Source organism: Protopterus annectens, chromosome 11.part0, assembly GCF_019279795.1.
Source record: "Protopterus annectens isolate FY-2018-M chromosome 11.part0, PAN1.0, whole genome shotgun sequence".
In the NCBI taxonomy this organism is placed as follows: domain Eukaryota; kingdom Metazoa; phylum Chordata; order Ceratodontiformes; family Protopteridae; genus Protopterus; species Protopterus annectens.
The window spans coordinates 1,316,137,155-1,316,154,745 of record NC_056745.1 but is presented as its reverse complement, the minus strand read 5'-3'; the positions used below and the strand labels follow the sequence as shown (position 1 = coordinate 1,316,154,745).

At 38.1% G+C, this 17,591-nt stretch overlaps 1 protein-coding gene across 1 annotated transcript in view; it reads right to left on the bottom strand.

Annotated features, from left to right (window-relative positions):
- Positions 1-17,591, bottom strand: part of LOC122815830 (kielin cysteine rich BMP regulator) — a 2,917,372-nt gene that overhangs the window by 859,021 nt on the left and 2,040,760 nt on the right. The window contains exon 34 of the mRNA XM_044088633.1: positions 8,457-8,547. Coding sequence (XP_043944568.1) covers positions 8,457-8,547 — 91 coding nt within the window. The remainder of the gene's footprint in view (positions 1-8,456; positions 8,548-17,591) is intronic.

Below are 17,591 nucleotides of genomic sequence, written 5' to 3'. Positions count from 1 at the left end.
CCCAATAGCTCTGTTTATGAGTTCCATCATGATGGACTCCATGGCCTTGCAGATCAGGCTTAATAGGCTTATAAGACAAAAGTTCCCATGTTCTGTTGTGCACCAACACTTGTGGAGTGTGTCAAACATTGCTGTAACACATTCAACAGTTTCATATCCTGTACAGAGCGTGAGTCTCAAAACTGTTCAGGTGCAGGCTCTGTTTGTTCTGGAGTTCACTTATGACACAGCTACGGAAACAATGTAATCCCATAGACGCTGTGTTTTCAGGTTTGGAAGGAGCTGTTTACCCATTCTGTATGTGATATCTGTGCTTTCACAGTCTCCAGGTATGATGATAGGGCCTTTTGTCAGTGAGAGGGTGGTATGTATGGGCCTGTCTGACAGGATGTTGGCAATGTCTGTCATTTACAGTTTGCACTGACTCAGGACATATATGAGTGTACATTGCTATTTATGACATAGCGGAAGGAAGCGTTATGGTTCTCTATGGCCACCTTCACAGATTCTTTTGCCAGAAAATGGACTGGATAATATTTGGAGTACACATTGTTTGTTGATGATACTGATTGCAGGTTTATTGATCTTCTTTGCTTTTTCACTTTCTGTGAACAACTTAAGTACTTGTGGTACATAGTTTGATTATGACAGGGTTCCAATATATTATATGTGTCTGTTTACATATAACTGTGTGCAAAAGGCAGGACTGTTGAATAGCGACAGGTTCCTGGGGTGAAACATGCAACTGCCAAATATGTGTGGCCCACTGCTGTACTCAGACATGGCCTAAGTGTGTGAGCATGCCCAGTATGACCTTTCAGTGTGTTGCTGAATGAAATCAACTACATTTGTTGAGGTGTGTGTGCACGCCTGGTATACACATTTATACTATATGTGCGTGTAAAATCAAGTTGTATTTTTACTGCAGGGCTCACCTTTGTGTCATAACTCAACAGGGATCATGCTGTGCCTGCAGGGCTTCCATGAGACACTTTGCATAGACTTATCAACATTTCTACATACAGGGGGGCAGCTATTCTTTGTACATTTCTACCCAGTGGCACACCTGATTGTTACTGTGGGCGTACATAGGATGAGGGGTTCACCTGACACTTATACACATTTGCTAGGCCTGCACTGCTATGTAAGGTACACCATTTCCATCTGTACTGTTGCCTATCATACTGGCTTGATGCATACTACTGTACTACAGGTCTTAGCATCCAATGTCACGTATATTAGATTGTGACTTCCTAGCCTACCCAACCCACATCACACCACCTGGCCTGCTGTTCTCTGTCTGCGTAAGCCTGTGGGGGAGGTTACCCATATGCCTCTTTAGGGTCATGATACAGCATTTCTTTGTGTTTGCATTAGTGTACAATTGTCCTGCTATGTCTGTGCCAGTGTAATGTTGTCATGGCTTAATGGTTCAGTACTGTGACTATACTGCACAGTATCCTGGGTTCGAGCCCTGTCATTGCTTTTTATTTTCATGCTGGGCAGAACAGACTGCTTAAGGAACAGTACAGCAAATATGAGCATGTTTACCTGACTTTACTCAACTTTGCCCAACCTTGCCCAACATTGCTCAACGTTGCCCGACGTTGTGCTAGGTAGTGCGGGCAATTTTGTTTACATATACAAAATAGTGGTAAAAGCTGCTTAGCACTTCTTTATATTGCTTAAAACATGACAATCATGCCTCAGGTGGTGCTGCAGGGCAGCCTATGTTGGATGCACATAGTACACTCCCTATACATGTTTGAAAACAGGTAGTGTCAAGTTAGGCATCCATTTTATTTTATGTGCAAGGCAGATAGAGGTATAATTTCCAGGGTTCCTACAAAGCCATTGTATTTGCTATGTGTTGCCTCTTTGCCAAGGCCAAGGCATACTGGGCATGCCTCCTTCTGCCTACTGGGGCAGGCTCAGGTTGTTCCTCCTCCAAGTCACGCTGTGCCTGTAATGGCCTTGGCAATGATGGGGGGCTGTTTGGCCCTGCCCCATGCTGTTGCTGCTGCAGCTGTTTTTACAGGATCATATTGTGTAGCATGGCACATACCATGACAATTTGGGTACATGTTGTTGGTGAGTACTGCAAGGCTCCACCAGATGTGTCCAAGCACTGGAACCATGACTTGAGCATCCTAAATACACACTCGATTACATTTCATGTTTGTGCATGTGCCTCATTATGGAGTTCTTGTTCAGGTGTGTGTGCATTTCTGATGGGTGTCATCAGCCACGGCTCCAGTGCGTATCCAGCATCCCCCACTAGGTGACCGTCAGGGATGTCCCCATTGGCAAATGTCTGGTACAGCTGCATCAGATGCCAGATATGGGAATCATGGTAGCTTCCAGGGCAGCCAGCACACACATTCAGTATTATGCCCTGGGCATCGCACATGACCTGGCAGTTGATGGAGGGTAAGCCCTTGCGGTTGATGTAAGCCCTACCCCGCTCACCGACTGGTGCTTTGATGTGTATGTGCGTGCTGTCATTTGCACCCACTACCTCAGGATATTCCACTATTTGCTGGAAGAGACACATATTGCTGGCCAATGCCTCACGGGAATTGGGGAAATATACATGATCACTGACATGTGCTGACATGGCATTCAGGAACTGGTGCTGTACCCTGGGTGCTGATGCCTGTGAAATCCCCATCATATCACCAGTTGGTCTCTGGAAGGTACCTGTTGCTAGTATTCTTAGGCCAACACATACCTTGGTTTCCACTGGGATGGGTTCCTCTCTGTTGGTTCTGTGTGTGAGGCATGGCCTGCACAGCTCAACAATTTGCTGCAGGAGGTCTCTGTCCACTATCTCCAGCTCATGTAGCCCCTGGTAGGTTACCCTGGGTCTGTACACTCTTCTCCATCTCCTCACTGTGGGTTTCTCAGCAGCATTCACAATGGCACCACCCTCAGCATCTTGCACATGTTGCCTTATAATAGCAATGGCAGCCCCTAACATTTTTTGTCTGAGTTAACCTTTTTAAGTTTTCACTCTCTTTCTATACTGCGGTGTTGCAGTGTTTCTGAGAAAAATATGGGGGAATGTTGTTTGCAGAGTTTTAAGTGCTGGGCTGGGCTAGTGTACTTCCTGTGTAATTGGCTGATTCTGATTGATTTCACCTGGCAACTCTGCTAGTTCTCCTTGGTTAACTTCCTACTACTTCTTTTCCTTCCTTTTCCCTTGCTGTTTCCACAGGAGGCAGCGCCGCTCAAACAAGCGCAAACACGTGCACATGCATGCACACAGGCTTACACAGGCTTAGGCAGGTTCACACATGCACACACAGGCTTACACAGGCTTAGGCAGGTGCACACGCGCGTACACAGGCTTAGACAGGATTACAGACGTGCACACGTGCACACACGGTGTAAGCACGTTTGCAAGAATATTCAGTGATATCCACAGTGTACACCTTCGGCTTCTGGGTTTCAGTTAAGACACCTGTAGACACACCTCTTCCAATCCTGAGTAACTCACAGCAAACACAAGCCACTCTGCTCCAATGAGCTTATAGTCTTTCATACATACCCCCTCATGATGTCACCTGTCTTCTACTCTACTACTCCCCTACTCCTACACTTACACTCTAGGGACATGGCTCACATGCCAGGGAAAATTGGGATTCACTATCCTTATCCTCATTTGCATAGGATTCCCTACTAATGCTTGGTTACATCTCTCAAACTGAACTCCCCCCCTTAGCAACCACTACTCAGTAGCCATGTTGTGTTCAGCCTGCCATTCACCTGCATGGCAGAATAATATTTTTAATAAGAATGCCTATTTTTGGCTTTTTTTTCTGGTTTTTAAAGCACCACATGTTTGCGTGGTGCTGCGCTACGCTTAAACATCAGAGATCAAAATTCCAATGGCCTTATATTTGGCCATTGACATGCTTCCTAAACTGGATGCATCCTTTATTTGGAGCTGTCATAGCTCCGTTTTGCTATTTGCAGAACAGTACTCCATTACCAACGGAGTACATTTCTGCAAATAACTCTACTCTTCCACGGACAGGTTAGTGTTTCCTGGATCGCAAAATTACCTAATTTGCATAGCTTTCAGCAGCAAATGAGGTAATTTGCATAACAGAACACTGTCTGTGCAAGAGTAGTTTTAGGAGCACTCATGCACGCCCCTGCCGGCTGTTGCTGGATCGCTCGGCAGACATATTGGCTGTCTGCCGGCTTACACTACTCTTAGACTCCGTGCAAGCCTTCGTGAATCTGGCCCATAGACTTTTTTCTAAATTTGCATTATGAGTTTTCAGTTCTGCTAGTACTTCAATAATGAAATATAATGCAAACTTGCCTGCAAACATCTTAGGTTATAGAAACAGATTAGGCTTTGGTTAATTAAAAAATTCAACTGTAAAAAGAATGCCATTATCAAAGTTCCAGTGATGTCATTTATAAAACTAATAATGTAATTCCTAGTGCTGTGATGCCATCAAAGGCATGGCAATACTAATCTTTGAAATATACTGGAGTAGAGTAACAAAAGAACATTAAGTGCTCAACACCAGTAAACTTTTTCCAGAGTCCTAAGCCTACTTGCACTTATCACAAAAGGGTTCCTTGCTCTGCAGCGTAGTGGTTTGGGGCCCTCTTTGGTTAAGGATGAGTGGTTGGCTTGCAGCTTGCAGAATTTAGGTTTGGGGAACCCTTGTAACACCTGCTATACATGTCATCATGGAGAAGCCCAAACACACACACACACATTGCCTGATGCATGCACTAGAGCAGGCAGTTATTATAGGACAGTGAATATTTCTACAGATATAATACCCAGGGTGTAAGATTAAATGATTGTTAATATGAATAGCACCATTTCCTCTCTTTTAATTGCTTGATAGTTGTTGAACATCAGCTGTGGATTGATTTTTGTTAGAGAGGGTAGGAGTTTTGTAATTAGTAATTTCCTTGCAAGATGTTCACTCACACTCAGATACAAAAACACATATCACATATTCACACACAGGCATACACAACTATAGAAATTTGGGAGGAGAATAGTTCACCTATGGCATGTCTTTAGGATGTATAAAGAAACTGGAGACCTAACAAATGTCCCTTCTCCATAGAAGGTTTCCCAGCAGAGAAGTGGCCTGGAGAGTTGGGCACTGTGAAACAACAACACTAATTGCGATGCCACATTCAAAAAAAGTTATAAGGAAGGAAGAGTCACTAACAGCAAGACTCCCCCCCCCCCCCAACTTACACTTTTTTGCACTATACATTTACTGCTCATATTGATGATTTGACTGTTCTATCTGGCACAAGTCCATATTGAATGGGAGTGATTTTTATACAGTAAGTAACCTCGTAACTGCTGACCATTTTCGGCCAGTCTGTCCACACAATTTCACAGATTTTCTCTATTTTTGCTCTTTTCATTTCAAAACCTATAGCTCTAAACTGGTTCAGCACATATTCATGAACTTTTCAAGGACTGCTACTGGCATAATATAAAACTTCACTGGACTAGGTTTCTACAATCAGAGATAAAGGAGCAGTTGCATCTTAAATTTTGATAACAAATCAATTTTTTAAAGTACTATGACATTTTCAGGACATGGTCACTTGATAATTCCACTTTCATTTTCTTTTGTATAGTGTGATATCTTTTAGGTGAACTGATCACAAAATCTCAAATATGTGCATAGCACTCAGAGCATGTAAAATTTGTGTATTTTGTTATAACACACAAAATGAGTGAATACTACTTTTTCCTATAAAGAATGTTATCTTGTGTTTTCATTTCCTGAGTACATACCAGTAATATCATCCAGATACACAATGAGTGGTCAGTTTCCAAAAATACAAAATATACTTTTTTGTCAAATTAATGTCAAAACCAGAGCATTTAAATGGTTATATGATACCTAGCAATATATGATTTTTTTCTATAACCAAAAGAAGCATTACAGCAAATTTTTTAAAATAATACATCATGACCCTCAGATACAAAATATGCATAGCTAGTGTTTTAAGCTTTAAAGTCACGTATACAACTGTATCATCATGTAATGGAGTTTACTGTAGATAAATCCAATGACAAAAGAAAAAGAAACTTCTATATTGAGGAGAAATAAATAAATAGGATTTTTACATTTAATGTATAGTCCACGACTCATAGATATATTTAAGGTCATTACTAGACTCAGCATCCACAATGAAAATGGGTGTACTTCACTTCAGTCAAAACCCTTTTAGTCAAACACCTCTTTGTTGACTGCTAACTGTCAAAACTCGATCCGTTGAATGGTTGTTTTAACTCATTTTAACCTAGGGGAAAAAATACTTGGCCATCATCAGGGATTGGCCCATTTCCCTACTGTAGTGCAGTGTCAGAGTGGGTATATTTATTTGGGGGGTGTGGGTGGCACAGCTCCCCACATTGGTGGGTTTTAAATTATGTGAAATTTTTGACGTTTGTTAGGCTGGACAAGCATTTTTTCCCCTAGGAAGAAATTTGCTAAAACGGCCATTCGACAGATCGAGGTTTTGACAATTAGCATTCAACAAGGAGGTGTTCGACTAAAAGGTTTTTCACTTAAGTGATATAGACCCAATGAAAATAGAGTGTAATACAAAATGTCAGACTGCAGCAGTAAATACTTATGAATGATTATATCTTGGTCCACCTTGAGATCTTATTAATAAACTGTTACATAATAACAACAAGGTGGTAAGCTAGAGAACACGCTTAAGACTTTTACTGTAACACCAGACCTTCCAGCGCAGAATACATATGAATTTGATCCCACGGCTTTAGCCAAGATGAAAGAATGGCATTATAACCATGGCATGTTACAAATGAAAACACAACAAGTGAATTGTACTTCGCTTTTATTGACACCTCAATAAAGAAATAATAAAGAAATATTTTAGGCCATTACTGAACTTATACAGCGGTACCCTGCAGTAACCAAGATGAAAACAGCAAAACATAGCAGTAAATATATATGAACTAAAGCCGCTAGGGTTGGTCTTAGAAAGGCTATATCATTGTTGTAATTCAGAGGATTGATAAAAACATACTCCAATCATTCCAGGTGTAGTATATTACAATTTGTGCCCCATTTAAGATTCCTAAAGCTTGCTTAACTTGAGTTTACTCTACCAAAGGCAAGCATTTGAGATGTTGCACTGCATTTTTTCCTGACATTGTATGCCATTGATGCGACCTGACACACAGTGCACTTAGGCAGCATGAACAGATGTCATGTACATTATCACCTTACATGGTGTATAACAGTCATTCTGCATCTGGTCTACTGAATCTTGTACCACACGCACCTTACTGATAGTCTCAGATCTGGCATAAAACAGGATTTATAAATTATACTTATGAATTAAAAAGAATGCATTCTATCAAACAGTCTAAGAGTAGGTGTAATTTGGCAAACAACTACAGAACACATTTTAAGTATGTTATGCCAAACTTTAGAACAGGTTTAATGTGCCATTCCACAATGCTCAACACTACAAGATGCTCTAGATAGTGTAAAGTTGAATGTATACCTCTAGGAAGTCTATTGCCCTGGCATGAAAAACAACTTACCAAGGCATTAGCGATCTTATGATAAGCAACATTAGTGGATTAGAAATAGGAACCTTAAATGTATTTAAAAACTTTTAAATATGTTGATACTTGTATAATGAACAGGGCAGACAGAAATTTCTTACAAAACTTTAAATTTCTTCATAAAACAGTCTCTGCTCTCATGGAAATTATCCTTCAGATTCAAACCACATATAAATAAGCATCTACAATTACAGGAGAATGTATGTAAAGTCCATCTATCTGCAAAGTAAAAAGTTGTTATTAATCCTTCAGCCACAATTTGCTTATGTTGAAACAGCAGCTTCATGAACATCCAGAGGAAATTTTATGAAACAAAATCTGGAATGGGACATGATGGATAGTAAATTGTCTAAAAATAGAGAAACATGTAAATTATGGCAAACTTTGCAGTGTTCTTTAATTTCATGTGCAATATATATATATATATATATATATATATATATATATATATATATATATATATAGAGTGAGAGAGAGAGAGAGTTTAGACTTATTCTTATGTATTCTTTCTTGAAGTTTGCAATCAAACATGATTGCATAAAAAGACTACCTTTCATAGAAATTGTCTCCACTGCATTTATAACTTTAGAGAGTTTTTTTATACAACCAGTAAATGTACCAAATATTTCCTAGTAATGCCAAATGGAATTGTTGTATATGTAGCATCACAAGCTTTTGTGTGTGTGTGTGTGGGGGGGGGGGGGGTGGGTCTTCTGTTTCATTGCACATGAATTATTATTTGTGTCAAGTGCATACTGAATATACAAGCATAAGATGTGAAAGTTATGATGTAATATGTTCAAGGAAAAGGTAACCCTGAAACATTTCCAACAACTGACCTTACCTTCACAAAGAGGACAATCACATGGTCCTATTACAGGGTGAGAGCAGGGAGCAGGAGAGCAGAGTTTTTTCAGGCACTGCACAGACCCAGACTGCAGGAAAATATGAGAAATGTTAGTACTTTCATCATGTCAGTTACTTTAAATGCTCTTACAAAGACAGCAGTATTCTCAGATTTCTTTCAGTTGTCACTGATGGTACAGCTTTACATAGATATGTCTTGTGCAGTATTCAGAAGACATTTATCTGTCTGTCTGTCTACCAACCTATTTATTTATTTACATTTATTAACCAGGAGAGTCTGGCTGAGCTAAAGAACATTTTCAGTGGAAGCCCAAGAAGAAAAGCTCCACAGAATACAGTTCTTTCTAGAACCAGAATGACCACCTATACAGCTGGATATGTCCCTTCATTAGGTATGTCTCATTTCACAGATGGGAAATGTCTTGACTCTTGAGCAATGACCACTGCCCAATGAGTAGGGGAAGAAACAGAGTTGCACTGATCATCATACTGTGGCCTGCTAGGGTTTTCATTGTGCCCTTCTCATCACCAGATACTGGATTGCATCACAACTTTAACATGTTATCGCACTCTGAGGGAACTGCCCCACCTATGCAGTGAGATGTCCCTCCTTCACCTACCCATCTTGCAATACATCAGCCTCCCCTTACATGGCTCTAGTCTCACAATTAGAGCTTATGCCCTGGGTGTACTCCCATTATGTCTCCCCACCTTTTCTACCCAGAAAATGTAAGAAGGCATTATATCACTATTCCCTTACATTCCCTCCATAATTGGCTCCTCCAGAAGCCATGATACTAATTCAACCAAGGGATTATCTGTCTGGTCATGGAAATGACCGAATGCTGAAATTGTTGCTCGGAGAACACTGAGCTGAACAGGTGATGAAATTACTGCTAGGAGGATAGCCACTGCCAAGGAACTAACCGGGTACTGAAATTGTTGCTCACAGGACTGATTTTGAAGCTGTCTGAATAACTACTATGTCTTAATACTAACTCAAGATAAGAAGCTTAATTAGTTCAATCAACTACTTCACCGAACAGAAATATGTGGAACTATGCTTCATTACACTCAATCATTCATAGTAAACATTTTCAGCCTTTATGCAATACATGAGGTTTCCAAACAGAAGCAGACATCCAAAAGTGATTCAAAAGTCAAAATAAAATCTTTTACAGGTAAACACTTACAAATAATGCTGATGTTAAGGATAGAAGTAGACAACAAACAAAAAAAAGATTTGATAAAAAAGCATAATTACAAAAGTTTTTTTTTTAACACTTAACCTCTTTTTCTTTTTAAAGGTTTCTTAACACATAACCTGTTTTTCTATTTTTTTTTCTGCCTGTGATAAAACATTTAAAACAAGACTAAGAACAAATCAAAGCCATATGATGCTTACCCAAGCTGGATGACATAAAAACAAAAAGACGATACAAAAGTGCAGAAGGTGGGATGCCTTACTGGCTATTTACAATGTTTAATTCATGCGTATTACTGAGCAGGACAGGGCTATCATTAGCATGCATAAGCTACTACATTAGTACAAGTCACATTTGCCAAAGAAGTAAAAAACAAAAAAAAATGTTTTTCAATAAAATTATTCCTTAAGCAATGAAAGTCTCTAATCAGCTCTGGCATAAGACAGTTGCAAAGTTCATGTCTTTGATGTTGCCTCATATCCTACTGAAAAAGACAGTGAGATATTGTTTGAGCAACTACCAACAGACTGCAACTTTTGGACATTTGTTTTGCTCCTTGGAACTCTGTATATCCATTCAGCCTCATCCTCATTGACTAATTCCACCACCACCATTTCCTGGTGTCTGGGGAAAGCAGGTACAGGATGAGGGAGTCATGAGTTTGCATTTATAAATATGTGATATGAAAGACATTTAATCTATTGCTTCTACGCTATGGCCAGCAGAACAACGCAATACATGTGTTGCTTGGCACCATTTAGGTACTTGCATCTACATAACTGATTTGCTGACTTCAACAGCGCTGATTTCCTTAGAGAACTCTGCTCTCTGACCTGCTTTTTTTTGACACAGAATGGAGCATATTTCAGATGCCTAACTCATAGCAGTTAGGGTAGATATCACTAGCTTCTCACTCTATCACTTCTATCTCTGCCCAGCTGAGCCTTCAAGCAACTGGGCCACTAACAACAAAACACATGCACACACACACACACGTATATAAATATATATAGATATGTATGCAAGTATGTGTGTGTGTGTGTGTGTGTGTATATATATATATATATATATATATATATATATATATATATATATATATATATATATATATATATATATATAGATATAAAAACATACCAAACCGCAGACTGCACGGTTTTAAGAAAGGTGCCCGGAACCACAATACAACCAAAAAATATTTCCAGCACTCAAAAAAAGGAGTTGAAGCTAGTGTAGGAGGCCTTTAATCCACCACGATCTTCCCTAGACCGGTTTCGCTATTCAAAGCGTCATCAGTGAGTACAAGCAAGCGTGAACATCACGCTAATATAGGACAGTTTGCATACGCCTACTTAAAGCAATATCCCAAGGTGTAATACACTTTTAACACCCAAATCACACATCCACATATATATATCTCCGAACAAACATATACATAATACCCTTCACTAAAGAATATCTAACTAAAATAAATTATGTGATGAACACAAATATATCTAATAAAGACTAACAGTAAAAAAATATATATATTTTTTATATATATATATAAATATATATATATATATATATATATATATATATATATATATATATATATATATATATATATAAAAAATACATATATATATATATATTAATATTGAGGAATGAGAAAGAATTTAAGACAAAATACATGAGATTTAAAAACGTTCAACATGAAGCTTCTTGTTAATTCAAATATTGGTAGATTTTATCAACTTATTAACCAGTGTTCCCCTTACCAATGATCATTCAAACCCGGCTTATATAGGGCCCCCAAGTTAATAATCCATCTACGTTCCTTGTTAGTCAATATATCATGTCTCAAAGTTTCACCATATATCCCTGATTTGAGCATATCTATGCCCACAAATACAAAATGTGCCGATGTATGTACCAAAGTATGTTTATACAGGGCACTTCGGGTACGTCTACATTTGATATCACTTATATGTAAAGCTATGCGCTGTTTCAGACTACAAGAGGTTTGGCCAATGTAAAAGGCCCCACATTGGCAAACTGCCATATATATAACCCAACTGCTAGTGCATTTAATATGACACCTTATGTCATACACTTTATTAGTGTTGATAGAGGTAAATGAACTAGTTTTTGAAATCAATTTGCAATACTTACAATGGCCACAAAAAGTGCATCCATTTTTACCCAAAGTATATTTTTCTTTGTGGGTTACTTGTTTCTTAAATGTAGAAAAATGTTGACCCAAAGTTTTACCTCTACGATATCCAAATTCACAATTATCACTAACAATTTGGGAAAAAAAGGGGTCCCCTTTTAATATGTACCAATATTTTGAAATGACCTCTTTTATCTTAAAGGTATTACTAGCGTACGTAGTAATAAATCTAATGTTATTCAGACCCCTTACTTTGGCTTTAGGGGTATGTTGTAATAACTTGGACCTGTCTAGCTGTTTACCTGTGGAATAAGCATGTTCCACTACCTTTCTTGGGTACCCTCTATCTAAAAACCTTTTTGTAAGTCCTTTAGCTTGTTTGTCAAATTCTTCATTATTGGAACAATTGCGTTTGACTCTTTGAAATTGGGCTGCAGGTATATTCTTTATGACATGTGCTGGGTGACAACTAGATGCATGCAACAAAGAATTTTTTGAAAACGTTTTTTTTCTGTAGGGTGGTGACAATAGTCCCTTCCAAAACCTTTGTAACATGTACATCTAGGAACTCCACTGTAAACATGTCAAGTCTCCCACTAAACTGAATACCATGCACATTACTGTTAAGATATTTGGCAAAGTTTTCCCATTCCAATTGGGTGCCATTCCAGACAACCCAACAATCATCTAAATATCTTCGCCACATCAACAGTTGTTGAGAAAAACCAAAATCAGAACTATAAATATATTGTTTCTCAAAAAAGCCCATAAAAAGGTCTGCATAAATACTTTGCATAAATACTTACTCAAATACTGATACCGAAAATGAAGTGGGGGAGCAAGATCCACCTAAGTCACCAGACCCTAAAAGGTCTAATATCTCTTTAGGAGAGGGGGCCGTAAACATCAAAACCAGCGACATAGAACAATTGTTCCTGACTCATCTGGCAACACAGTCCATTTAGGATCTCCAATTACATCTGAGGACATTAATGTTGATGATGACAATAGTTTAGTAATAAATTTGTCATAGAGCCATTTTGATGATAGTCAATTACAACTGTTAAATAAAGGTTTGGGGTACGTACCTTCCTTTTATGTATCACATTTTGATACAATAAAAGATGTCAAGCAATTCACCAGACAACTGAATTTGAAGTATTATTTTGCTCATCAAGAAGGGGAGGGTACTGAAGCAGAGGGTGAATATTTTTACTTTAAGAAATCTGCTTTCCAACCACCATATAATACAGTGATAAAAACATTTGAACAATTGATTATGCAGGAGTTTCAGGCCAATCAAGCTCATATTTTTACACATTTCTCTCACAATTTATCTAAATCTGAATGTCAGGCATTACAGGCTTTGGTGGACAATCATAGTATTATCATAGTAGGAGCCGATAAAGGGGGAGCTACAGTAGTTTGGGATCGTCAGGAATATATTCATGAAGCCTTTAGACAGCTTAATGATTCAATATCATATATTAAGCTACCCATGGATCCTACTTTGGATTTTAAACATACTATAGATGCGTTTTTAACTAGGGCCTTCAAGCGGGGTATGATTGATGAAAAACTTCTCAAACAACTACTGGTGGATTCTCCACAATATCAGTATTTTTATCTGGTTCCTAAAATCCACAAGTCTTTATATAGACCCCCAGGAAGACCAATAGTAGCAGGCAGAGGTTCACTTACAGAACCTCTTTCCGTATATTTGGAGTATAGACTCAAATCTTCATTAAGTTTGGTTAGAGCCAGGGTTCGAGATACTCAAGAATTTCTCATTTTGATGGATAATTTACAAGTTCCAGTGGGGGCTCAACTTGGTACGCTTGATGTTGAATCATTATATACAAGCATCCCCCATCAGGGTGGCATAATGGCAGTTCAGTACTGGATGCGACAGGCTAAGTCCTATTCTAATACAGAGATGGACTTCCTTATTAACCTGGTTAAGTTGGTACTTGAACACAATGCATTCATTTTTCAAGAACATTGGTATTTACAGAGCAAAGGTACAGCTATGGGGGCTACTTTTGCCCCCATTTATGCAGACCTTCTTATGGGCTTTTTTGAGACACAATATATTTATAGTTCTGATTTTGTTTTTTTTCAACAACTATTGATGTGGCGAAGATATTTAGACGATTGTTGGGTTGTCTGGAATGGCACCCAATTGGAATGGGAAAACTTTGCCAAATATCTTAGCAGTAATATGCATGGTATTCAGTTTAGTGGGAGACTTGACATGTTAACAGTGGAGTTCCTAGATGTACATGTTACAAAGGTTTTGGATGGGACTATTGTCACCACCCTACATAGAAAACCGTTTTCAAAAAATTCTTTGTTGCATGCATCTAGTTGTCACCCAGCACATGTCATAAAGAATATACCTGCAGCCCAATTTCAAAGAGTCAAATGCAATTGTTCCAATAATGAAGAATTTGACAAACAAGCTAAAGGACTTACGAAAAGGTTTTTAGATAGAGGTTACCCAAGAAAGGTAGTGGAACATGCTTATTCCACAGGTAAACAGCTAGATAGGTCCAAGTTATTACAATATACCCCTAAAGCCAAGGTAAGGGGTCTGAATAACATTAGATTTATTACTACGTACGCAAGTAACACCTTTAAGATAAAAGAGGTTATTTCTAAATATTGGTACATATTAAAAGGGGACCCCTTTTTTTCCCAAATTGTTAGTGACAATTGTGAATTTGGATATCGTAGAGGTAAAACTTTGGGTCAACATTTTTCTACATTTAAGAAACAAGTAACCCACAAAGAAAAATATACTTTGGGTAAAAATGGATGCACTTTTTGTGGCCATTGTAAGTATTGCAAATTGATTTCAAAAACTAGCTCATTTACCTCTATCAACACTAATAAAGTGTATGATATAAGGTGTCATATTAAATGCACTAGTAGTTGGGTTATATATATGGCAGTCTGCCAATGTGGGGCCTTTTACATTGGCCAAACCTCTTGTAGTCTGAAACAGCGCATAGCTTTACATATAAGTGATATCAAATGTAGACGTACTCGAAGTGCCCTGTATAAACATACTTTGGTGCATACATCAGCACACTTTGTATTTGTGGGCATAGATATGCTCAAATCAGGGATTTATGGTGAAACTTTGAGACACGATATATTGACTAACAAGGAACGTAGATGAATTATTAACTTGGGGGCCCTATACAAGCCGGGTTTGAATGATCATTGGTAAGGGGAACATTGGTTAATAAGGTGATAAAATTTACCAATATTTGAATTAACAAGAAGCTTCATGTTGAACGTTTTTAAATCTCATGTATTTTGTCTTAAATTCTTTCTCATTCCTCAATAGATTAAAATATATATATGTATTTTTTCTAATTATATATATATATATATATATATATATATATATATATAAATATATATATTTTTCTACTGTTAGTCTTTAGTAGATATATTTGTGTTCATCACATAATTTATTTTAGTTAGATATTCTTTAGTGAAGGGTATTATGTATATGTTTGTTCGGAGATATATATATGTGGATGTGTGATTTGGGTGTTAAAAGTGTATTACACCTTGGGATATTGCTTTAAGTAGGCGTATGTAAACTGTCCAATATTAGCATGATGTTCACGCTTGCTTGTACTCACTGATGACGCTTTGAATAGCGAAACCGGTCTGGGGAAGATCGTGGTGGATTAAAGGCCTCCTACACTAGCTTCGACTCCTTTTTTTGAGTGCTGGAAATATTTTTTGGTTATTTATATATATATATATATATATATATATATATATATATATATATATATATATATATACACACAGACATATAATTGGCGTATATATACATCTATACATCTTTATAGATACAATGTACACATACTATGTGCATAACATTCTTTTTTTATATATTTATTCATAGAAGGTAACCGTACATTAAGCTGACAGCTAAGGCACACAGGTTATGAACAGGTAGGTAAGGCATTATTACCTGCTAAAATTAAGATTATTTAACTGCATTTTTGAATGGGTGATTTCTCTTTGGTCATGGCTGTATAACTGAGGATTCATTATATAAAAGGAAAGGGGTGTGGGGGCAATGCCCCCACAACATTATTTTCATGTGTTCTGCTCACTTAAAGTACTTCACTTTGGGTAGAGGGGAGCACTGCTGTGGTGTGTTGCTAACAATGCGGTTCCCATGAATAGCCTCATTTGTAAAACTATGGAATATATTTTCATAGACTTCATTAATCTAGACATTGAAAATCTGTTAACCCTGGGCCCCTATCAATTCAGCTTTAATCTTATTCATGTCTTTAAAAAGTCACCAAAGAAATGGGCAATGGTTATGCAATACAAACAACATACATGGACATGGCTGAGGTCTTTGACACTATTTCCCATGTAGGCATTACTGACAAACTTGCATATCTGGAATTGGTGGATGGCGCAGTGGTATAGCGGTTGCATTGTCACCTCACAGCAAGAGGTTCTTCAGTTTGCTTTTTGGCTGGGATGCCTTCTGTGTGGAGTCTGCTTGTCTTTCCTGTGTCTGTGTGGGTTTTCTCCAGGTGCTCCAGTTTCCTCCTATGTTACAAAGACATGCGTCTGGAATGTTTCTCCCAGGCTTTTGCTGAAAATTGTCTTTGTTCCAAGTCGGACTTTCCCAGTAAACAAATGTTAAATTAATAAATAAATAAATTGTTATGTTGTGTGATGAGTGTCTTGACAGAATACATGATGTTAGCGATGTAGTTGCCACTACTGAAAACAAAGTAGTTACCAGTGCTGTGCCACAGGACTCAGTGTTGAAACCTCTTCTATTCAGTATTTCTTTCTCAGAACTTCAGGCCAACACTGTTGGCATATGATTATCTAAGTTTGCAAATGACTGTAAATTGAGAGTTGTTTTTTGTCCTTCCACTGATTCATGATTGTTCTACCGTGGGTTAGACCATGTTAATAACTGGTGCAAGGACAATCTTCTGAAATTTAATGTGAAAAAATGTATTATAGTTACAGTTAGTAGGATTAGTTTGTCTATAATGTCAGACTGTAGGATGTTGTCAAAAGCTTTAGCCAGATCAGGAACACTACGCGCAGGGTCTATATTACAAGACAAAAGACGCATTCTTTCGAATGTGTCTCGGTCAAACATAAAAGGCAGAAAACGGAAAATATCAAAGCGGCTGTTAACCGAATTCTTTCCCTGGGAAAGAATTCGCTTAGCCACTTTGGTACTTTGCCATTTTCGGCACTGTAGTGCGATCTCGAAGTTGGTATATTTAAGTAGGGGAGGTGTGGGGGGTGCAGCCCCCCACATCGGGGGGGGGGGGTGTAATGTTAGAAATTGACTTTTTTTTTTGGTTAGAACACCGATTTTTTTTCAAGACTGACACTTCGACATTGTAAGCTTTCGCTTACATAGGGTCAATTAATCAACGTTTGCTTTTTAAGCATTTGATGATCTAATATAGACCCCTATGCACACTGTTTTATCCTCACTCAAGGCCTTACTGACTTTTCAGAGAAGTTCACCAGATAAAGTAGAAATGATCTACTCTTCCTAATCAAATTAAATCAGGAAGATCTACCCTTGTTAATCCTAAACAGACTTGGCTCAATCGATTTCATGTTAGTGGTATCATTGTTAATAAGGTCTATAATGATGCATTACACTGTCTTGCAGCCAAGGCAAGTAAGACATAGTCTGCAGATTCCTAGAATAATGGCGGGGCAC